The sequence below is a fragment of the Canis aureus genome, chromosome 31 (assembly GCF_053574225.1).
Source record: "Canis aureus isolate CA01 chromosome 31, VMU_Caureus_v.1.0, whole genome shotgun sequence".
In the NCBI taxonomy this organism is placed as follows: Eukaryota; Metazoa; Chordata; class Mammalia; order Carnivora; family Canidae; genus Canis; species Canis aureus.
Genome location: NC_135641.1, coordinates 26,369,455 through 26,393,420, shown reverse-complemented (window position 1 = coordinate 26,393,420; position 23,966 = coordinate 26,369,455). Strand labels below are relative to the sequence as shown.

The 23,966-nt window shown below is 36.3% G+C and overlaps 1 protein-coding gene across 4 annotated transcripts in view; it reads right to left on the bottom strand.

Annotated features, from left to right (window-relative positions):
- Positions 1–18,633, bottom strand: part of TP63 (tumor protein p63) — a 218,115-nt gene extending 199,482 nt beyond the window's left edge. The window contains exons 1-2 of one of the 4 annotated variants that reach the window (XM_077880065.1): positions 18,373–18,633; positions 18,071–18,174 (exon numbers count right to left, since the gene is read on the bottom strand). In XM_077880065.1, coding sequence (XP_077736191.1) covers positions 18,071–18,132 — 62 coding nt within the window. In that variant the 5' untranslated portion in view covers positions 18,133–18,174; positions 18,373–18,633. Of the gene's footprint in view, positions 1–18,070 lie in introns of all 4 variants that reach the window. The other 3 variants (XM_077880066.1, XM_077880067.1, XM_077880075.1) reach the window with 3 other exon arrangements.
- Positions 18,634–23,966: the final 5,333 nt, after the last annotated feature.

The following is a 23,966-nucleotide window of genomic DNA, read 5'->3' as shown; positions in this document are numbered from 1 at the left end:
TGAGCTAGTTGACACAACCTCCAGCAATTAAACAATATTACCAACTAAAGGGTTCCTGCCATCTTATGGCTTCAGCAGCAATGAAGCAGATCTCTAGTATGTCTCTCTGGATGAACCTATCGTTTTAGGTTTTATGGTAGCCATTTGTCCTGCAATTTCACTTCACTGATGGGTCCAAGAAAAGTAATAGACTTTTGTTGCATCCAGCTTTTCTTTGTTGTAAGAGAAAGGATGGCAACCTCTAAGCTTCTTACATGTTGGAGTTAAACAAAGAGTCACTAATTTTTAAAGATTTCACATAAGCAGATGTCTCAATTTCCATTTAATTACATTCCAATAGACTAAAGGTAGCTCTTAAAAATATTACCAGTGTTCCTTTCACTTCTGCAAATTCTGTGAGTCCCTGGGTAGATAAGCTATGGTATTTCTTTCCTAACTGATGATCAAGGGTTATAATCACTATGAAATTCATTTCAGGGAGTTACAGCTCAAGAGCTGTCCCATGATCTTCCCACTCAGGTGTTCTCAGTGGAATGCAAAAGCTAGAATTTGGCTTTTCTCCACCAACCCAATTAAGATCCCTTCCAGCTCATCAAGCTGAACAAAAATTACATTAAGGGCATGTGACAATGGAAAATAAGAGGACACGGCATGAAAGAGTCGGGCCAAGAAATTTTATGTTGAAATCTGAGTGTGAGGTATCCCAGTACAAGAGAGATTTCTAAATAACTAGGTCATTAACACAAATATGGAAGGGCTTCATAATTTCTGGGTCTTTCAATTTGTTCTATTGGTTATTCCTTTAGGCTTTTCTTTCTTTTCTTTTCTTTTTTTTTTTTGTTTGATATTTAGGTATTTATTATAAGAAGGTGTTATAACATTGGCATAACTTAGAACTTTGGGCGGGGGGTGGGGGTGAATGGGTGACAGGCACTGAGGGGGGCACTTGACGGGATGAGCACTGGGTGTTATTCTGTATGTTGGCAAATTGCACACCAATAAAAAATAAATTTATTATTAAAAAAAAGAAATAACATAATATAAGCAAAAAAATAACTTAGAACTTTAGTCACTTACAAGGTAAACATTAGTAATATCATATATGTCCCACCAAAAAAATCAGCTGAAAAATACTTCTTAAATTAAAAAAAATATATATATATGTATAAAAATTTGTATACTTTTTACTTCTTAGTAAATTCCCTAAATAGTAACTTCAGATACTTTTAGATTCTAATATAAAAGTATAAAAGCCAGTAAACAAATAATCACAAATTGATTCTAAGATCAAACTGATTTCTTGCCATATAACACGTAGAAGAAAATCCAACTTATCTTCCTTTCACAATCATTTCTGTTTTAATAATCTGTATTTCATTTTGTCACAAAGAGATAACCTGTCATCTGTCTCTTTGGCATGATTACATTTTTAAAATAAAAAAACATTATTTTATTTAAATATTTACTTATTTTATATGTTTAGTGAGGTTCCACTTCCACTGGTTTTATACTTTAATACATTTGCTGGCAAATGGGTCTCATACTTTCCCAGCTTTAGCTAATAAGCACAGAGTTGTCTCACAAATAAATGGGGGATTAGGTATATAGCATTTACTATGAATAACATAAACACACATAAAGAGAGGATCTAATCATCATTTGATTCTTTAATCTCTTCAGCCCTACTGGAGGGTGGGCTGAAATTCAACCATTTCTCCCCTAAGCACAAAGGACCACATGAAAGACTTGAGATGTTTCTCCCTAACACACTCTTTCAGAGCTAAAACAACAAAGACTAGGAATCCGTTTAGATTTAATCCCTTAAAAAATATAAATGTTATAGACAACTAGATAGGCATCTTGCTATAAATGAAACATGGTTTAGGGGAAAAGATTTAAGAAAATTAAACACCCAAAGGAATTTTTGCTTAGTAATTACAGCTCGTGAAAGCTTGCCTACCATATATCCAAAAAGGTCTAGTTTTAGGTAGACTCAACTGAGACATCTGGGAAATTAGGTTACTTGAGTATTATTATTATAAAAGTAACTGCAGCAACAGCATGACCAGCAGATATCATGATTTAAAAAGAAAACTGTACTTGTTTTGATTCAATCAGTCTAAATTTAGGAGAACACTATTGAGCAGAATTTCCGGATGATTACGTAAGATAGTTCATAATAGTTACATACCCTAGGGACAACTCAGGAACTGAGATATAAGATTCATTGTCTTTTCCTAGTAAAGCAAAAAGATAGTGGGTTTCATTGGCAAAGTCACCAAAGAGAAATGATCTTAGGCCAAAACTAGAGTTAACTCTGATCAGACATATTAACATATTTAAATGCAGAATGTGCTGGTCAGAGTAGAGTAGAGAATTTCTTAGTCCTTGCTCAGGGCTGAAAAATAAGAAGAGAGGTACATTCTGTTGGGTCTCCAGGTCCGTCCTGACACCTGTATATTCTGGCCCAAGAATATGAGTGTTTATATGTTCCTTTAAGTAGTCTATTTTTATGGAGTTAGTTATATGGAGATGGATAGATCGAGTTAACAAATTATCCATTTTCCTCCATTTTTTTCTGCTATGCCATATTCATCTAGCAACATTCCGAATCTAATCCACTGTCCCCTATAATATGTCTATAGGAAAAGAATATGCTTATCAGTCAACAGAAGCTTATTCAAGACGGTCATATTTCTCATTAAAAGAATTAACACGCTGACTTTCTCATTTTCACATATCAACCTCAGAGTATTTGGTTAACCAAGAAACTCATCTTATGCTGAAACATCAGGTTTCTAAGCTTTCAAGATTGAGAACTATCTTTGAATGGACATACACTCACTCAGGTATTGCCATCCTGTGGAAATGTGATGCCCTTTTACAGATGACAGCCAAGTCCCAAATAGGGTCCATCTATAAACTTCAACAACTGTATTGGTCATCTTTTGAAATATGTCCTTGATATCACCACTATTTATCACCTAGGTACAAAGCACCACCGGCCCTTATCTGGAACAAAAGCCCAGAGACTCTCCATAGATGCTAAGAAACCATGGAGCTCTATAGGCTGTAGAGACTCTAAAGACTATAGTCTTTTCTCCACCAAGCACAGCCAGAGTGATTCTTTAACATATAAGGAAAAATAAAATCTTTACATCCACCTTCTGTGGCCCTGCTGTCTGACAATTGGTCTCACCTCTTAACTGTTCTAGTCACTCTGATCTCTCTGCACTCACTCCCTGCCTGGGATTCTCTTTCTCTCCCAGATTCCCTCCTTATTCCTTTCAGATCTCCACTCAAAGTCACTTCATCTAGGAAAATTTAAAGATGGCCATGTATTTAATATAGTACTTCTTCCAAACCTGTCATTCCCTCTATATACCCCTTACCTTGTCTCACTTTTATACGGAAAGTTTCTACCACTCAACATATGATGTGTTTATTTGTGGGCTGAAGGTATAAGTTCCATGATAACAGTGACAATTTTTTGCTCACCAGAGTGTGGAATAGGGCTTGGCACATGGATGGTATTTAGTACATTTTTTCAAAATTAACAGTTGCAAGAGAAAAATATCTAATAACAAAAGGCAATTGATTAGATTCCAGGAGTCTAATCCTACCTTTGCCCTCAAGTAGGCATCTGTGTGATGTTTGTCAAGTCACTAGCTCTCCTCCTTCAGGTTCTTTACCTATAAAGTGGAAATAATAGCTCTATGGCTCAAATCCTATAGGTGAAAGGGTTTAACATGATAAAACCCTGAACAACTATAAGGGATTTGGACAAACAAGATGTCCAAGTTTATAAACAGGAGAGGTGGCCAAGTTTAGCGGGAAGAACACTGTACTGTGAGCAATGGTGACTGAGTCCTGATTTCTCCACTGACCTGTTCTGTGACATTGGCTCACTCATCCAACTCTTTCAAGCCTTATTTTCCTAATGAAAGAGAAACTCTTTTTTTCCAGTACAATTGTGTCCACTCATTTTAAAGAAATTATATCGTATCAGAAAAAACAATATAAGTAATAATGACTAGGGAATTTTTATTAGCTCTTTCTCTGTAACTCATTAGCCAACAGTAATCTACTGAACACCCACATGTGCCTAGCCCTATTCTAGGTGTCTGGGATAAATCAGGGCAGAAACAAGACAAATATTCCACCTTTATAGAGTTTAACTTCCACTATGGACAGATAAACTGTAAATATAACAAGTAAACAAAGTAGTATTTTGAAAGATGTTACATGGGCCAAACAGCATAGTAAGGAACTGAAGGACTCACTCTGTCAAAGGGATGTATGTAGGGAAGGGGGTCAAGTTACAATTAAATAAGAGGCCATGACACTTCTTTTTGAAAGTCTTTTCTTCTTCATACTCTCCTCTCCATCCTCACCTTTTTCTTCCCCTTAAAAATTTGAAACTGTAGGTATTGTGAATGATGCTGCAATGAACATAGAGGTGCATAAAAAATTGAAACTTTACTATAAATATATTTTACTTAAAATTATAGAATTACGTATTCTCGCTGCTCAGAGAATATTATTCTCAGAGTAGCATATCATAATAATATGCCTTTGAAGAAGTACTATTATAAAAGAACTTTGAAATTATTTAATCTTTGCATGCAGAAATCTGTTAGCATCTTAATTATGACATGCAGATGATGTCATTGGGTCTCTTACTATCAATTTCTTGAAAAAAGAAGTAATATTTTGTATCCATTCATCTGCGAATGGACACTTGGGCTGTTTCCATAATCTGGTTATTGCAGATAATGCTGCTAGAAGCATTAGTGTGCACGTATTCCTTTGAATTAATATTTTCGTATTTTTAAAAATTTTTTTTTATATTTTTGTATTCCTTGGGTAAATAGTAGTACAATTACTGGGTCATTAGATAGTTTTATTTTTAACATGGCGCACCTCCATACTGTTTTCCAGAGTGGCCACCCTAGTTGCATTCCCACCCATAGTGCGAGAGGGTTCCCCATTCTCTGCATCCTCACCAATACCTGTTGTTTCTTGTGTTGTTGTTTTTAGCCATGAAGATGTGGAATATTACTCAGCCACAAACAAGAATGAAATCTTGCCATTTGAAATGACAAGAATGGAGCTGGTGTATCATGCTAAGTGAAATAAGTCAGTCAGAGAAAAACAAATAACTCATAATTTCTCTCATAAGCAGAATGTAAAAAGCAAAGCAAATGAGCAAAGGGAAAAAAGAGAGGGAGGCAAACCAAGAAACAGACTCTTAACTATAGAGAACAAACTGATGGTTACCAGAGGGGAGGTGGGTAAGGGGATGAGTGAAATACGTGTGGGGATTAAGGAGCTCACTTGGTGTGATGAGCATCTGGTGATGTATGGAAGTGTTGATCACTATACACTTGAAACATTATGCTATATGCTATTTCTATTTATAAAATAAAAAAGCAATATATTTATTGCAAATGAAATAAATAGTATTATCTTCAAAACTCTGCATATCCTTTAGTCCACTTATTTGGGAATTCATTATTTTTAGTGTTAACTTTTTTATTCTTATAAACTTATATAGCAAAAGAATAGAGGAAGGATAGAGACCTTTCTTTTTTTTTTTTTTTTTTTTTAAGACAATTTGATTTCTACCTTCCTAGGGGGGCTGTATGCACACTGCTGCCCAGGTCACTGTACCTTATAAGAGGATGATGGTTAAAGGGAGGCCAGTTTCCTGAGAGCAAGCCAAGTATGGCTTTCTTGGTAAACACAATGAATCATTTCTTTCCATCAGCCCTCTGGTTTGCATTGTGTTCCTAAAGAGGCCACCAGAGGAGGACCTATTGAATTGTGCCCTCTAAGAGAGGTTGTTGAAATTATAGGTTATATTTAGTAGCTTTGGTTAACTACGCATCACAGAACATGGACATACAAAACAAGTCACTGTCTTAGCACCGATACTCCCATTTTTAGAAAATTTTTATGCCCCAGCAATGACCTAATTTTAAGGCATTACTAATTAAGAAAAAGTCCAGAATAAAATCTGAAACTGAAGAATCACATTAGCATTTAGATTGGTATCTGTTTATAATACCTTCCTCTTTGTGCATGAAAAACTACCACCTGCAGGCTGAGGTGGAACATTAGGGTCTGTTATGACCTCTGGAGTTCTTAGAAGTGACAAAGTGCTAGACAAATTTATAGTCTGTCTCCATCCAATGAAAAGGATCCATAGGCTGCTGCCACCAAGAGTAGCATTAGTTACCCAGTCTGACAGTTTCATTTCGGGGTTCCCATTGGTGGAGACTGAACAGAATTCTTGAGCAATGAAAATTATGGCACTCCCCTCCCTTGTGACTAGTGAAGCCTGTTTCAGACTCAAGCTGCCTCTGCTTTCTAGCAGCATCTGCCCAACACACATTCTCATGTGGTTTGACATGATGACCAAAACCATTTTATCAGGGAGTAAATGATGGGTGTGGCCAGGAACCATCTCCAGTCTCAAACCAGATTCATTTGCCTTTCTTATTTTTTTCAGCTTTTTGGCCAACATTTACTTCTGTTTCAAGGAGGAAAATTGCGATAGGTTGGGTTCCTACCCACCTATATCTTCTATTTGGTCTTTTACTTGGTCTAAAATCATGTATCAAGATAGAGAAAGGCCAAGGAGGACAGAAGGAGAGGGAATACAAATATACAAATATACAGCAAAAACATTTCAGTGGAGTTTAATAATTATTGATACCCGCTATGTATGGGACTCAATGTAGTTGAAGTAATTAAGAGCTTACTTAAGCAAATATAAATGCCATCAGATAAAAACAAAGTTCTATGTTATATCACAGAGGAACATAACACATTATTTGTGATAAGCAAGGGTTTCATTCATTCACTCACTCATTCACTCACTCACACACCATGCATTTGTAGAAAAGTTTGTCCTCAAATGTGGCTCTCTGGGGTTGTATTTATGGTACAAAAGATACTTGGTAACATATCCCTTCTTTAGACTGTTTTTGTAAAATGTTAAATGTTTAGTTTTATGGTCTCTAAGCATAAAAAAGACAAGACATGACAAAACCATTCCTCCATAAAATTGAGTGTTAACTTAGTACTGATCATAAAAGGATAATGTTGTAGAAATCAGGACCCTACTCATCTCCACCAGTGTCTAGCTATTTTTAACCTGGACAAGTCACTCTGTGACTCAATTTCTTCATCTATGGAATCTGAATAATAAGAGCTACAACCTAAAGAGTGTTTACCATGGGCCAGATGCTATCTTAAGCCATTTACACAATTAATTCACTTAATTCTCAAACAACTCCAGTCAAGTAGATGCTACTATACATGAGGAAACAAAGAGATTAAGTTAGGAGATCTAACAACTGGCAGAAAGAGAATCCGAACCAAGGCACACTGGCCCCAAAATCCAGTCTCTTAAATGTTATACTACCTAATTGGTTAGCAGTTGATTATACCAGTAAATCTTAAGGTGGTTTGAGGAGTAAATATGTAAAATTAAATATACAAAATGCTGAGTAGTTTCTGGCACACAGTAATAATTCAATACATATTAGCTACTCAACTGCCTTATGTCTCACCATCATTTTCTAAAAATACAGTATCAAAAGTTGAGGTTTTAAAAATTAGTAATTGTAGTTCCTGTCACTGCCCTAGTTAATAAATAAATGCTCATTAAGACCACATCATTTTACAGCCATCGAATTAGCAAAATTTAAAAATAGTAATAACCAAAGCTAGGACTCTGGCAAAATACATTGTCATGTCCTTTAAAATAGTAATTTTTTCCAGGAACTTGAAAAAGTACACTGCCTTTTATTTGTCAACCCTCTCACTTCTTAGATGGCAGTTACTAGTTAGTCACATTGGTAAAATTGGTTATCTCCCTGAGCAATTTTTCCTTGTTGGCAAATTGGGTTATTACTTACTTAAAAAATATATTATGTAAAGTGATTCAGGTAAATTACATGGCACTTTGTATGGATTGAACATGTATTATTAGTTTGGTTTCCTTAAATATTTGTTTTATGGAATGATCCCAAGGAAATAAATCAAAAGAAAGATGATTATATAATATTTAAAATTTTTAAATTTAAATTATAGGGTAACTTGGCTGACTCTTGGTTTTGGCTCAGATAATGATCTTGAAATTGTGAGATCAAGCCCCGAGTCACAGTCAGCATAAAGTCTGCTTTGGATTCTCTCTCCCTCTTCTTCTCTATGCTTTATCTCAAGTAAATAAATCTTAAAAAAAATTTTAATAAAAACTATAATCAACCTAAATGCTCAAAAAGGAAATAAATATTTTAAATTGCATTAATAATGAGATCCTTATGTAGTTTATGTTAAATGCAAAAATATATGATAAATTAAAAATTACTATATAATTTATATAATGAATAAAACATTAATTATTTTGACTTCCACGTATAAAAAATTACGGAGCTACAAAACAACGGTTTTGCTACATTTTTCCTTGTTGGCTTCCATTATTATTGAGAATGTGTTATGTGTCTTGTAAATCATTTTTGATATCATTAATATCAAGTCACGAGTACCTTTATCTGAATGTTTCATCTGAGAATACCGAAAGTGTTCTAGCATTTATGCTTCCTCCTGAGCTTCAATGATCTTCCTTGATTCCAGAGGAATGATTCTAGAACTAGTTTTGTTACAGTAAAAATGGTACTAAAAATCTCTGAATTTTTAAATTTCCTATCATATATCCAAAATCCAGGATTTATTAAATATTTGCTGAACATTATTGGATAGTTTTGTAGTTTGCAATGTTAAATGACTTAAAAGATTAGTCTTTCTCTTTCTATTCCTGATTATCCAAACCAGCAGTATTTATCAATTTATTTTTATACATTACTGAGCTAATGTACAAAATGTAAATACAAATGTTCTTTAAAAATGTGCTTACCCCAAAAAAAAGTGCTTACCAATTCAGATAAACTATATATTAAAAAAATCAGTTTCTTTAAAAAAACAAAAACAAAATTGTACATCAGCTTTATGTGTTTTTATTTTGGATATGTTACAGTCACAATTTCTTACTTTTTGTTTACAAAATGCCCCAATTTCACTTTTGCAGAGCGAAGCTTGGACTGGTTAAAAAGAAAAGTGCTTTGTGATATTTTTAGCTTTTTCATATACATTCTGTCTTCCCAAGAAGCAAAGAAAACCAGAGCTTCTGTGAAAGAAAAAAAGAGAAGTAGAGAGAGAGAGAAAAAAAAAACAAAAACAAAATAAGAAACTTTCTACTTTATTGCTTTGAAGGATTCAAGAATTAGAGATAAAATTGAATATAGATTGTATGTAGGAAGATAAAGTGGTACCTTGAATGGAAGATAGAAGGGCCGATATTGCATTAATAGAGAGGACAACCCTGAAGGCTTGTGCTCCGTGAGACTTGATTCTACATGAGATTCTGTTAGAAAGCCCATCAGTACACATGCAACGTCTAGGATGACCTATACTTGCCAGTACTAACTTTAAGATAAGGGATTCATGAATATGCCAACTTTTAGTGAAGAAATCTCAATTAGATCCACATCAGCCTCTACAGAATAGTAAAAAATCATTGACACAGGTGCAAATCTTTATCCCATCAGATAGTATCAATTAAGATGCTGAAAAAAATTCATTTTGACTAGAAGTGTTTAGATTGCTCAAAATTTAGTTTGAAAACTAAGTCTAGCAGAAGGTTTTAATTCATTCTCTGAGATAACAAAAGTGTGAAAAAGAAAATGGAAACACATCTTATTAGCACTTTCTCTTTGGACAAAGTTATCAATATTATGGAAAAGCTGGAGGAGATTTTTCTCAGTGAAAGCTTTGATAAATATACTATGTTTATTGTATTTGCATAGTTAAGAAATAAATGACTTTATCAAATTCAAGTATAAAAATAGAAGTTTGGCTGAAACAGAAAAAAATAAAGAAGAAAAGCCTATGATGAATTTCAGATAAAATACATAAAGCTTGTTTTTGTTTTGTTTTATTTTTATTATTATTTTTCATAATAAATTTATTTTTTATTGGTGTTCAATTTGCCAACATACAGAACAACACCCAGTGCTCATCCCGTCAAGTGCCCCCCTCAGTGACCGTCAACCACTCACCCCCACCCCCCCCTCCTCCCCTTCCACCCTCCCTAGTTCATTTCCCAGAGTTAGGAATCTTCATGTCCTGTCTCCCCTTCTGACACCTCCCACACATTTCTTCTCCCTTCCCTTATATTCCCCTTCACTATTATTTATATTCCCCAAATGAATGAGAACATATAATGTTTGTCCTTCTCCGATTGACTTATTTCACTCAGCGCATATTATTTTTTTTATTTTAAGAGAGAGAATGAGAGGGTTACAGGGAGAATCTTGAGCAGGCTTCATGCCCAGTACAGAGCCTGATGTCCTGAGATCACGACCTGGGCCAAAATCAAGAGCCAGGTGCTTAATCAACTGAGCCATCCAGACACTCCCATAGAGCTTGGTATTTTTAAAGGTCTAAAAATTGCCCACCTTGATAAAATGTCAGGATATGATGGGGCAAGCAGGTTAAATGCTGTCAACAAGTCTATTTCAGTGTTATCACCCTTGTGAATTTGTGTATTTTCTATTATTTATTTCAACCTACACTACCATTTGTAACAAAGCTGACATTAAAAATCCACCTTAGGGGGCAGCCCAGGTGGCTCAGCAGTTTAGCACTGCCTTCGGCCTGGGGGTGTGATCCTGGAGACCCGGGATCAAGTCCCACTTCAGGCTCCCTGCGTGAAGCCTGCTTCTCCCTCTGCCTGTGTCTCTGCCTCTCTCTCTGTCTCATGAATGAATAAATAAAGTCTTTAAGAAAAAAATCCACCTTAGGTAACCATGTGGTTAATTAAATTAATCACACCAGTATCCAATTTTGTACTTCTTGAGTCAAAATGCTTTATCAGTTTTAGCAACATAGTAATGCTGGTTTTCCCCTCAATTATGAGAGAGTTAACAAAATTCATGGAAAGTGAGAAAGGGTGTTTTCTGTTCAACTTGACAAAATAAGCTTGTTCATTTGAAAAAGAGAAAAAGGTACCAGAAATTTGAAATTGGCAAGGGGATTTTGAGCCTTCCATTTTTTTTCTTTTACCTTAACTCTTTCTGAACTTAGAGGCTAATTCATAATAAAGACTTATATATAAAGGGAGACTAGAAGGCAAACAATAAGAACAGAGTGACAATTCTCTCCATTTAAATTATCCCCCAAATATTGTGGCTTAAGGTAAAACCGACATGGTAATAACTGTCATTTCCAAAACCTTGACTAACCAATAAGTTCACATCACCTCATGTCCATTTCTCATCCTATTTTAAATGGAACAAAGTGACTTTCAGAGGTTGGCAAGTGCATAATTATATAGACTGAAGTCTTTGGACTTTGATCATAATTATAGTGCTTTATCCATCCATCACTTGTTGCTTGAGGACTGTTCCTTGGTGAGTTATTTAGAGGAGATAGGAACTCTGTCAGGACAAATTTGAGCTGCAAAACAGCTAATCAGAAATTTGGCTCTCTTGACTTGAAACAGATTGAAAATTGCCACTTTAATCTCACAATCCATTTGGCTCTAAAGAAAAGTGAGAACATGAAGTCTCCTTTAGGAAGGCATATGTCTGTTGTCCATATCATTGGGTACCTTTCTATAAGCTTCTGTTGGGACCCTAGGTGCAAGTTTGCCTCACTATAGTGGTCTCAAAATGGAGTGTGCAAACAAATGAATCATCTGTGGTGCTTGATAAAACAAAAAAAGCTTTAGTTTTGCATTCTTTCTCCTCACCCTCAATTTCCCAGAGAGAGGTATCAAAGTAATTGTAAACCTCAAATTAACTGGGAAACTTACAGCATCAGAAGGTCTAGAGCAGTTTTTCTCAATAGTGGTCTGAGAATTACATGAAATGAAATAGTTTGTTTTTATTTGCAGTGCAATCCCAAGGCTCCACCTAGACTTATCAAATCATAGTCTGAGGCTACTGATGTAACATCTCTTTGGATTCCTGACAACACTGGAAGTGAAAATGCCTATTACTATGTTTTCCTAAATCTGAAGTTGGGCATTACAACCTTGGGCATCAGTTATCATCGACAATTTGAATATAAATATACCTCTGTGGAAAGCATGTTGAGGATTTTTAACAGATGCTATAAATAAAAATCATCCTTTGAACTTGCTGCCTCTGGGGTGGGCGCTTTGCATTTGCAGTTCTCGGCACATGCTTGCTACCCTTCCTCAAACCTCATTGTATTACTTCCATGTGTGTGATTCTACTTTAGATTCCTTGAGTCTAGGATTATACTAACATATAATCTACTATCCCTACCCAGCACCAAGAAATTGAAAAAAATCAATAAGTTCCTGGCATCCTTTAGTTAAACAAATCCAAACAAATAACAACAACAAAAAGATAGTTTCCATTATCATATCTACAATTTGGGATAAAAATCATTTACCCAGTGAATTTGTTTCTTATTGTTGATATAACAAGTTACCACAAATTTGTGGTTTAAGCCAATACAAATGCATTGTCTTACAGTTCTTTAGGTCAGAAGCCTGGCACAAGTCTCACTGGACTGAAATCAAGGTGTTGGCTGGGCTACGTTCCTTCTGGAGGCTGTAGAGGAAAATCTGTTATCTCGCCTTTTTCAGTGTCTGGAGGTGCCAGCCTTCCTTGGCTCATGATCCCCTTTCAACTTCAAAATCTGTTGAGTTCTCACACCACATCGTTGACTCTTTTTTCTCCCTCCAACTTCCACTTTTAAGGACTCTCATGATTACACTGAACCCACATGGGTAATCCAAAATCATCTATTTTAAAGTCAGCAGATTAGTAGTCTTAATTCCATCTGAAACCTTAATCCCCCTTTGCAGTGTAATAGAACATACTCACAGATTTTGGAGATTAGGATCTGGTCATCTTTAGAGTCCATTATTCTGCCTACCACACCTGCCCACCTCCCGGGTGGATCAGATACATAAGGTACTGGAAAACACTTTGTTAAAATTCTATACAGTCCTAATAAAAGGATATTATGAGCTGTGGTAGAAATAACATTGAACTGGATCATAAAACTTAAATTCTAGATCTGGTTCTGCTACTATTTTGTTTTGTGATTTGGGGAAAAAAATCACTCAACCCCTCTGGGATTCAGATTTCCCAATTTGAATTGTGAAGTATAGACATTGAGAGAGATAAGCCAACATCATACTATGACCCATAATTGTTGTTCTTAAAGATGATATCAAGCAAAATAGAACTTAAGGTATGTCCACGTGAGGACACAATTATTACTGGAAAGGAATCTCCCATTTCCTGGTGTGCTACAGATTTAGTAGTAAGTCTGAGGAGTACACTAAGGGAATGCTTTTCAGAGTTCTGTTGGGTTCATATATAATTCTCCAAGTCCCAACTGTGCAGAGTAGATCAGAGGTTGTAATCCCTAATTACTTTATGAGGAAGCTTTTATTTAAATAGCTTAAATGGTTTCACGAAGGTCATATAATCAGTTAGTGGTGGAGTTAAGACTATTATTCAGATCTTTTGACAAGTTCCATGCGCATTCAGCTAACACACTTCCCTACCTCTCTGCCATTTAAATGCACTTACAGCCCAGGAGTAGCATATAGAATTATGATACATCATACTTTGGACTAACCACAAATGATCATAAAAGTCTTTTAGAACTTATTCTCGTGAAATTTTAAGGGTTTAAAGTAGTTTTTTATTTTCTCTTGATTACAGCTGATGGATACATTAGTCCCTGTTGATAAATTGTCCCTTCATATTTCTTTATGAGCCAATTCTTCCTGCCTTCTGCCTTGCTTCAAGTACTGATAGAAATGGCATATACAGACTGCTGCATATTGGCTTGTTCTAGAGAAACAGTGATTATGGAGATGGCTGAAATGGATGGATTAGCCTTACTAAAAAGTGGTTTGCTCACTGCAGTGAATGGATACATCCTTTATGTCACAACAGAAGTTGTATCATTATATGTTATATCAATTTTGGAAGGCTTTGTGTGTGCATAAACAACACTATGGGCACATATTGACTTTCTGTACTTGCCATGATCCTGACAGGAGTAAGAGCACTTGAAAAAAAGAGTGATTGTGGAGAGCTTAATGAAGGGACTATTTTCCAAGGCGTAAGGGACAGTACATGGCTTGTTAGAGTTAGTAGTGGCCAGGAATAGTTACCATCTCTAAGCTTGAAGGAAAGGGAGGGTAGGGACCAGTTACTTGAACTCAGAACATCTGGACCTACAGCAAGGGCATCTGATAGGACCTGCAACCTTTAGTAGAAAACTCAAGAGGGAAGTGGCCAGGGAAACATATACCCTAATTCTATGTACTTCTAACCCAAGAGGAAACCAGAGGAGAAAGGAACTGTCAGTGCAGTCTTTAAAAATCAGCTTCCAGGGGGATTCCTGGGTGGCTCAGTGGTTTAGCGCCTGCCTTTGGCCCAGGGTGTGATCCTGGAGTCCCGGGATCGAGTCCCAGATCAGACTCCTGCATGGAGCCCGCTTCTCCCTCTGCCTGTGTCTCCGCCTTGCTCTCTCTCTCTCTCTTTAATAAATAAATAAAATCTTTTAAAAAATAAAAATAAAAATCAGCTTTCAGAGGTGCAGAACAAGAAGAAGAACGGAGGAAGCATGTGGAGAGGCCAGCGGAGGATACCCAACACAGAGCTACCTCTGCCCTTATGTGATTTTCTCTGATAAATGAAGTGATGTTCCACTATAAGTTCTCTGTCACCACATTTCCTTTTCAGATATATTTAGAAAACATACTTAATAAAGTTGACCTTTTACCTAGCAAAGCATAAAATTCACAATCGATCTGTAATTTACACAGGAAATGCTTCTTACTCAGCCATATGACATGTTAGCATTCTGAGCTTTTTTGAATAGAGGGTGACTGGCAAAAATAATACAAAATCATCTTGCAAGTGGTTCAAATTGTAAAAGGTCTTGTTTTATCTGTAGCTCTCAGCTATCATATTTCAAAATTTAATCTTGATTCATTTTTATCACTTTGGTTTATTTTCAAAATTCTATTTTGAAAAGATTTAATATTTTAGAGTTAGTTTAAAAATCTATTTAAAAAATTAGATCACAATTCTAAAAACTGGGGGATGAAAGAAGGCCCGAATCATTACCCAACAATAAACTAATGGAGATTTAGATTCTAAAATGCTAGATTTTAGGTTCATTTTGAATTTTCACCTAATACAAAAATAAACAGGATTCATTGTTTATACTTTTCATTTTTAAGGAAATGATAACTTACTCATTGGCTCTTATTTATTGATCTGGCGTAATTTCACCTATGCTTTGATATTTTTGTTAAAATTTGGTTAGCAATAAAATGGCTCAACTTGTGATTTTCCCCACCTTTTCTTCTTCCTTGTAATGGTCAATATCATCAAAGGGGAAATCTTATCTCTGTAGTTTTCACGCTCTTTTGATCATCAGAAAATCTTTTTGCAAAGACTAAGGTAAATTAGCATCAACACTAAAACACAACTAAATGTATACTATTTCCATATGTTTAGGTGCAATGGAAAAATAAAAACAGAGGGTGAAATCTCAATTTTAGCTGAGAGAATGATTATCATAGAACATTGGCTTTTGGGGAATGGCATTGACATTCAGTAATAAATGATAATAGCATCTCTCATTTAGTCTATTCTGTGATAAAAGGAAGCTCTGCATTAAGGTAGCTTGGGGTTAAAAATAACAAGATATTCTGTTCTTTCCCTTTTTGAAAATTCCCTTTCATGACTTCTTTCTAAAGACAAGGTCAGGAAAAAAGACAAATTTAACTATGTAGATGACTATGATTATGGAATGATTAAATTTGGTCTTTCTTAAAATAGATTTTGTAAACTGAGAACTACAAGGTTTGTCTGCTAAGAAAAAGCAGCTCAAAACCCATTCACTCACTAGGCATTAAAGAGACTATTACTTATTCTTACTTTGACAATACACAGAATTGTTGGTTTCCTACAGTGATAATCCACTTACTCATTTATTCACTAAATAGTATAGACAGGAAAATAGTAATAATTAGTCTTTAAATATGTGGTAAAACAGTTAAAATATTTGAGGAGAATATATCTGTTATTAAATATATTAAGCACCATAGAGTTAAATAATGAATATTACAGCCAGATCTTACTCATTTTGCTATTTCCAGTGCCTTGCACAGAATAGATGCTCATCAACAAGCATTTTTCGGCTCCTTAGTTTATTTGCAAGTTTTCATTATAAATGGAGAGTACACAATCTTGGCTAACAAAGTTTATTAAACTATTTTAAAGTACAATTAATATTTTGAATTTTACAGTATGTCAAAAGCAGATGATTTTTGTTCCAGGAATTAACAGGTTGTTGGGACAATATGAGAAGCAGTTTTCTTATTTATTTATATTTACACGCTTCTCTCATCAATCACTTGAAATGCCTGTAGACAGGGGTGTACAGGGTTGACGTGTGGGTTGCTAGTCAATAGAAGAAAGTTTCTACTAGAGCTGAGGTAGATCCAAGTACCTACTTTAAAAAAGATGTCTGTAAGGGAAGCATTATATAGCTAATATTTCATCAGAACCATGCTCTTAGAATACCACTCCAAAAGATTTTTAGTAGAATAGAAAATTTTGAGTCTGGAGAAATAATTTTGAGAACTAGAAAATGTTCGGTGTTTTGCTCTTTATTGACCCAATCCCCAACTCCAACGAAATCTAATTTGCAAGTTACCTGAGAACATAAACTCCAGAGCCCTTTATTTTTTGCTAACATTGTGATTTGTGGCAGACAGCAAGGCAGGAATCAGATCACCATTCACATTTCTCATTTCAACCTGGAAGAACACAAACTTGCTCCCTCTAGCTCTCTTGCTCCCTCTCTCTCTCTTTTTTTCCTTTTTGTCCCTCTCTTATCTTTCTCCACCATATACCTTTCTGCCTCACTTTTCTGCTTCTGCTTTCTCAGCCTACCAGAGACCTCACAGGAAGAGGAACAAAGTCGACATAGTGCACATTAGTGGCCTACATGGTGACAAGTCATATTAATGAAGAAAGATCACACATCTTCCATAATTGCCTAGGCAATGTGACAGTAACTGAGCCCTGCTTAGAGAGCCCACTCTACTTCTGGTGTGAGGTTCCAATAAGCATCGGTGGTGAATGACAAGTTAACCCCTTTGGAACCCCACCATTTTCAACACTCAGAGGACCTCTCTCATTAGTCTTATAAAATAAAGTATGAAATTCCAACATCAAATCACATGCTGTTAAATTAACAACATCACACTGCTACATATGACTTGAATATCTCCCATAACTTTATGACTGGAAAAACACTGTTCAGATTTCATTTACCAGTTTAAAAATAGCAAACTCTAATTTGAAACACATACACACATATCGTGCACACTCACTAATATTCCCTCTTAGGGCTAGGCAAATGTTCCCTTCTATCAACATAAAATTCAGTATAATCACAAATTTCAAAATTCAGACTTGTCAAAAGATGATGTTTGTTATGAAACAAATCAAGAAGAAAATATTTCTTAGAGCCAAAATGACAAGCCACCATCTGTTAGGATAACAATGGCTATTCATCTATTTTTAATGTATAAATCAACATAATTCTGTGTTTATTTTGACTTGAAGACAGTCCATAGATTATTACATCCCTGTCCAATGAAATTTCTTCTTCTTGGGTGGGTGACCGCTGAGCAAGGCAAATAACAGATTTTAAATATCTTCAAATGGTGTGATTTTTTTTTTAAAGAAATCATAGGAAGATTGTCTTCCAACTTTGTCACTTTGTAGATCCAGACATGAAATCAAAAAGGAAATTAGAAAGATGCCCACAGACCACTTTAAGTTCACAAAAAGTCCGCAATAATATCACTGTGCTCATAAACAAGGAGGGGTTGCTCTTTGTAGACAGCAGAAACACTCATAATACACCAGGCACTCCAATTAAGTTTTGATAGAAGTTACGTCACGTTTCAACTCACCGCTGGATGTATGGGTCAGGACAGTACTGAAGGGTGGCACACCGGGAAGTTCCACAATTCATTTCCTTCAACTCTCTTTGACAATCAACAGATGGAGAACACTTCTAGAACACATACACATATACCTGTGTATATCCAGATATAAAGCCAGGAGGCTAGAAGCAATAGGGTCAAATGCTATCAGACATAGAAGTTTAGACACTTCCCCCTTCACACACATTTGCAAAGAGGCGGAGCGTTTCTTGATTTTAGCCAATGAGATTCAGCAAGTGACGAAAACATCAGAAACAGTTGATTCTTACCAGCCCGGCATCCTCTCCAAAGTTGTCCTTTCCCCTCTACCAAGGCTTTAGAGTCCTGGAGGTAGAGTGGCCACACTTGTTGGCAACTTGGAGGCATCTCTGAACTTCTGGTCTCTGGTGATTGGAGGCTGGCATGAATGGCATCAGAGTTTAATTTCAGCAGCCTGGACTTTTATAACAGGACTGAGCTGATGAGTGTCCATCCTGCTCCAGCTAATTAATGTTTCCTTGTATCTGCATACTGATTTGATTTGAGGACTTCTGCAACTGCTTCTGGAGCTTTTTTTTTTTTTTTTCATCTCCTTCCCCCCTGCCCCCCCCATTCTCCCTTTCAGCCAACCGCCTGTTGTGGTCACAATCTCAAATAGCAAAGACAGGGAAATTCCTTGATTATATTTAACCTAGAACTCACTCTTCGTCTCCACTGAGAGAAAGAGATATCCATTCACATCCCGGAGAAGTTTTTCCTGCCCCAAATAAAAGAAAATAACTTTCATCGAGTTGTGTTTCTTTTTTAAAATAGTTTACCTCAACACACACACACACACACACACACACACACACACACCATTTTCTTAAAGTAATAATAGTATATTATTTCAGACTATTTTGAAGCTTACAAAATTATTTTAAATTGCCTCTTATTGAAAACATTCTGGTTTATTCCATCTCTATCAGTCTGTCTTGCTTTCTTATTGTGTCTTATCCTTTTTGCTGGTTTTGGTTTTGCTTCGGCTTGACTTACTTTAGAGTCACATCACTAAATTCTTCATATATCCAAAAAATAAAAATATCAGAAAAGTCTACATACAGCCTAAGTTGCTTCCTTTCTGAAGACAGGCTGTAAACCTATCCTGGTTTTGTGGATTTGGAAATTGAATGAAATATGATTCAGAAGCTAAATTAAAATAGACTCCTGCAGGAAAAAAAAAAAAAGTGACGCTTGTGTGCTCAAGCGTCACTAATATGGCAAGTTCACATCCTCCAGTCACCCCGCTAATCACAGGTCACCTGCAAACGGGTAACATTCGTAGTCAAAGTTGTGAGACAATCTAAGGTTCCTTTCGGAGAAATTTGACATTTCCTTAAAAGAAATCCTCTTTCAAAATGTGTTTCATAAAAATATTTCATTTGTCGCTTCAGCCAGGATAGAAGGGAGAAGCTATTTAAAACTTGTCATTCTCTTCCCTTACTTAACCAGAGTGTCTAACATCTGTGAATTGTGAAATTCACAAACATGTGGGCCTGAGCCCCAGCCAAATCAAACAGCTTGTTCTACAAAATGTGAAACTTGAAGGGAAGATCATTTTACTAATTAATTATAGATTTGTTAATTGGAGCCAGAGTGTTTGGCTTTACTCCTGCTATTGGAATACAGGTGACTGACCACACAAAGTTCTTAAATTGAAACACTCAATTTCCTTTGACTATGCCCAAGCCGCACCATCACACAGGGCCTTCTTTTTCCCATTTATGAAATGAGAGGTGAAATAATGATCTCTAGTGCAGTGCTTCTCAAATGTTAGTGCATCTATGAGTCACCTAGAAATCTTGTTAACACATCTGCTGGTTCAGTAGGTCTGTGGCAAGGCCTGAGACTCTGTATTTCTAAAAAGCTCCCACGTGATGCTGATGCTGCCGGTGCTTGCATCACATTTGAAATAGCAAGACCTAGTGATATTTGTTTACTTCTAGGAAATAAGCAGAACTCATCTAAATATTTTAAATTACCAGGAGAGGCTCCAGACCCCCAAATAAGTTATCAATTTGCAAACATTTCTAGCGTGTTTTTAATTTCAAAAGGTTTATGGCCTAATTTATAAAAAAGACCATTTAAATGCATATCTTGACATCAATAGCTGTTATAAAAAATCCTAAACTTACTTAGCTAAGAAGGATAGATATTAAATGACAAAAAAATTTACATAAATAATTATGAAATATATTGGGTCCTGTTGCATTGCAGAAATAAATGCAGAGAGCTACCTTGCCCAAGGGAAGAAAGGCAAACTCTCTAAGATTCAACAGCACACCAACCCGTAGCACACAACCATCTATAACCTGGGAAAATAAGTAGCAATTATACTATAATTACCATAATTGCCACTTATATTAATATTACATCTGTCTTCCCCCTGGAATCTCAGGTTACAAATGCATAAATTATTTCTGTGGTGCGCAAGTTACATGCTTTTCCAGCAACTTAAGTCTCTTAGGCAAAAGACTATCATAGAATGAGGTACACAGAAGCCTAGGAGAAGAAAATTGCCTCTTTGATCAAGACTTTCAAGTCTGAATGACGTTGCATGTGACGACTTTTAATGTGCATGTAGAGGAAGAGAAAGCTAAGGGCTTAGGGAAACAGCAGGATTTATGACCTGAAATTCTGGACATAAGTGAAAGGGACACTTTTCTCTTTCCCAGCTCCTAGCAGCTGAGAGTATGCACTCTGCCAAACTCAGGTATTCAAAGCACAAAGTTTTCTCACTTACATCCATGAGCATTATTTCACTACAGCTCTTCTTTGTGCATCCATCCACTGATTACATATTTTCACGGTTGCTTTCCTGCCTCGGATCATATTTTGTGTCCCCTGCCCTCCGAATGTTTTTAAACCCTATCTGTATATATCCACATCTCACAAATCCTTTAGAGAACAGGAAGCCTTTCTCATCCCTCCAAGTGAAAGGAAACTCCTCTACCTCTAATGTCCTGAATCATATCGGCACTTGTGTAAGGGCACCTGCTACGTCCTTTGTGGATCTGAGAAAGTTTTGCATAAGCCCTGGACTTATGCACTGGACTATGAACAGGTTGAGGGTGAGCCTGCTAGCTGATTTGTCGCTGCATCTCCAGAGACTAGCAAAATACAGTTCAGTGGATGAATAACATATTTATATCTCTGCAAAAATTATCTAATCATAAGTAATACAAGTGATTTAAAGAGATCTTCCATAAAACACTTGGCTTTTTAGAATCAACTTTATTGATGTGTAATTTACGTACAATGAAATTCATTAGTCCTAAGTGTTCAATTTGAGGAGTTTGGACACATTATATACCATGTAGCCTCCACCACATCCAAAATACAGACTATTCCTTTACGCCAAAGGTCCCCTCACATCCCCTTCATAGTTAATTCTCTCACCATGGACCTTAGACAATCACTGTTTTACTTTTTGTCATTATATTTTAGATGTATATTTTCCAGAACAGCATTATCCTAGAGAATTTTCTCTGATGAAGGGAATGTTCTATATTTCCCCTGCCCAACAAGGCAGCCACTAGGCACATGTGACTATTGTGATTGGGGGAATACATTTTTATTTTATTTTTATTGAATTTTAATCAACTTAAATGTAGTCACATATGGCTAGTGGCTACTATGTCGGATAGTGCAAATATAGAATATCACATAAATGAGAGCACGTAGTATTTATGTATTCTTTTGTGTCTCGGTTCTTTCCTTGTCTTCAAGATGTTCTCCATATATGAATAACTGGTTCTTTTTTATGGCTGTTGAATGTGTGAATTCTTCCCTTTTTTTTCCTTCTTGTTGTGAAGAACAAATCTGGTCTTGGATACTCAATTATGGCTAGAAGCAAAAGTCCATTAGACTTTTAAAGAGTTCAATAATAATATATCCTAGTGGATACCTTAGCCATGTGAAATAGCTTGTTTTCTTCCAAGGTTGCTAAAGCTCTAGAGGAGACAGCAGATATGTAAAGAAACTGGCTAACCTGGATTTTGTCTGCTCTTTTGTGCCAACTTACTCCCTGACCTTAGGCAAGCAGCCTACTTTGTTTAAACCTTAGATTTTTGATCTTTAAGAGGATTCTTTTATTATAAGCAATAAAAAGTTACTCTGGCTGAATGAAACCAAAAATGTGAAAATATGTTTAAAAAAACATGAAGATTCAGAGTGGAAGAGAAAGTTGAAAAATGAGATTCAGGAAAGGGCTAGAATCAGGATAGCTTCAGGGGTGTAAGTAATAGGAATGAATAGAGTCACTTCATAATGCCACAGCAAGAATACAGCAGACCCAACAGGTTTTTCTGAACTTGAGTCATTTAGCTTAAGGTTCAAATTCTTCGAAGGAAGATGCCATGTTTGGCCAGGAGAAGTCTGAACACACTGATCAATAGCCCCACCAAGACTGGAGCAAAGAGAAAATAGAGTTTCTATTACCCAAGGAAAGGGTCAGTACAGGACAATTGAAAACAACAGATGCCTTATGAGGGGCTTAAAGTGGATGATCTCGCACATTCCTTAGAGCTCTGGCTGTCTGTGGCTGTGGGATTGGAGAAGCTGAATGTCTTTATTTCGGGTAACTAAACTTCAGGTCCCATCCTCTCCAAGTCATCCTGGCTGTGCCTCTTTTATAATGCGGGAATTAGGAGAGAACCTTTTAGCACACAAGGTGATAGAGTAAACTCATCAAGTGTTGATGAGGGACTGAGGGACGGAGGAGTTTGGTGATTTTTGAGTCCTACAATACTCTATAGACCATTCCTTCAGATCAACCCCAAAATTTCTATCTTAGTGGAAACCAAGTTCTGCTTTGGTGAGGATCCTACTAACCCTTCCAACTTTGTGCTCTATGAATATGATATTTGCTGAAGTTGGGCATCTCATAGGAGTAAGGCTGGACCTAGAACTTCAGTGTGCTGGATTAAGGTCAAATGCTTTTTTATATCAATGAGAAAGTAGATGCATTGCAGCCTTAGGAACATGCTTCCTCAGATTTGACCTTTACCTTTCATAGGTCACTGGAATTCATCAAATAGAAAAAAACACATAGGTAAGCTAATGTCTCAGAGTCTACTGAGAAGAAAGAAGATGCTTTGGGGGTGGGGGGCTCTGAGAAAAGGGACACTTCTCTATTCAGAGGACATGGGAGGAAACACAGAGGCCCACTGGGGAGGGAGGAGGTTGGCAGTTTCCCTAACAGACAAACCTGATACTCTCTAAGTCACACCCAGTGTCCCAAAGCAATGTGGGTGGGCTTCTTTTCCAGACATCCCTGAACAGCTGTGTGAGGGCTGCTCCTCACTCCCACCCCTTCTTTGCTTAATGCCCACGTGAGTGAGAGATAAATAAGAAGACACAGGAAGTCCTTATTTGGCACTCGCCAGATTTTTTTTCCCCTGAACTATTCATTGAGGTGCAGATATGATGCATCTTATTCTGAATGTCTTGGTGTGCGTTTTCGAAAATGAGGAAATTTCAGATCAATAAACTTTATAAAATTTAATCTTCTGTATACACCTTATTCAGATTTCTCCAATTATCCCAATAATGTCCTTTATAGCAAGAGAAAACCCTGACTCACTCATGTCCTTATGTCTCATGGCATAGATATTTTTGAAAGGTGTAGGCTACTTATTTTGTAGAACATCCCCTATTTTCGGTTTGACTAATGTTTCCTCATGATTAGAGGCAGTAATGCACTTTTGGCAGATACATCACAAAAGTGATACTGTGACCATAAGATTGCATCATTTCAAGAATTGCTCAGTTTTTGAAGCCCACCAAAAAGTTTTCCCCAGGGTTCATCTCAGAACTAGATTTAGCATAAATTTAATAGAGATAA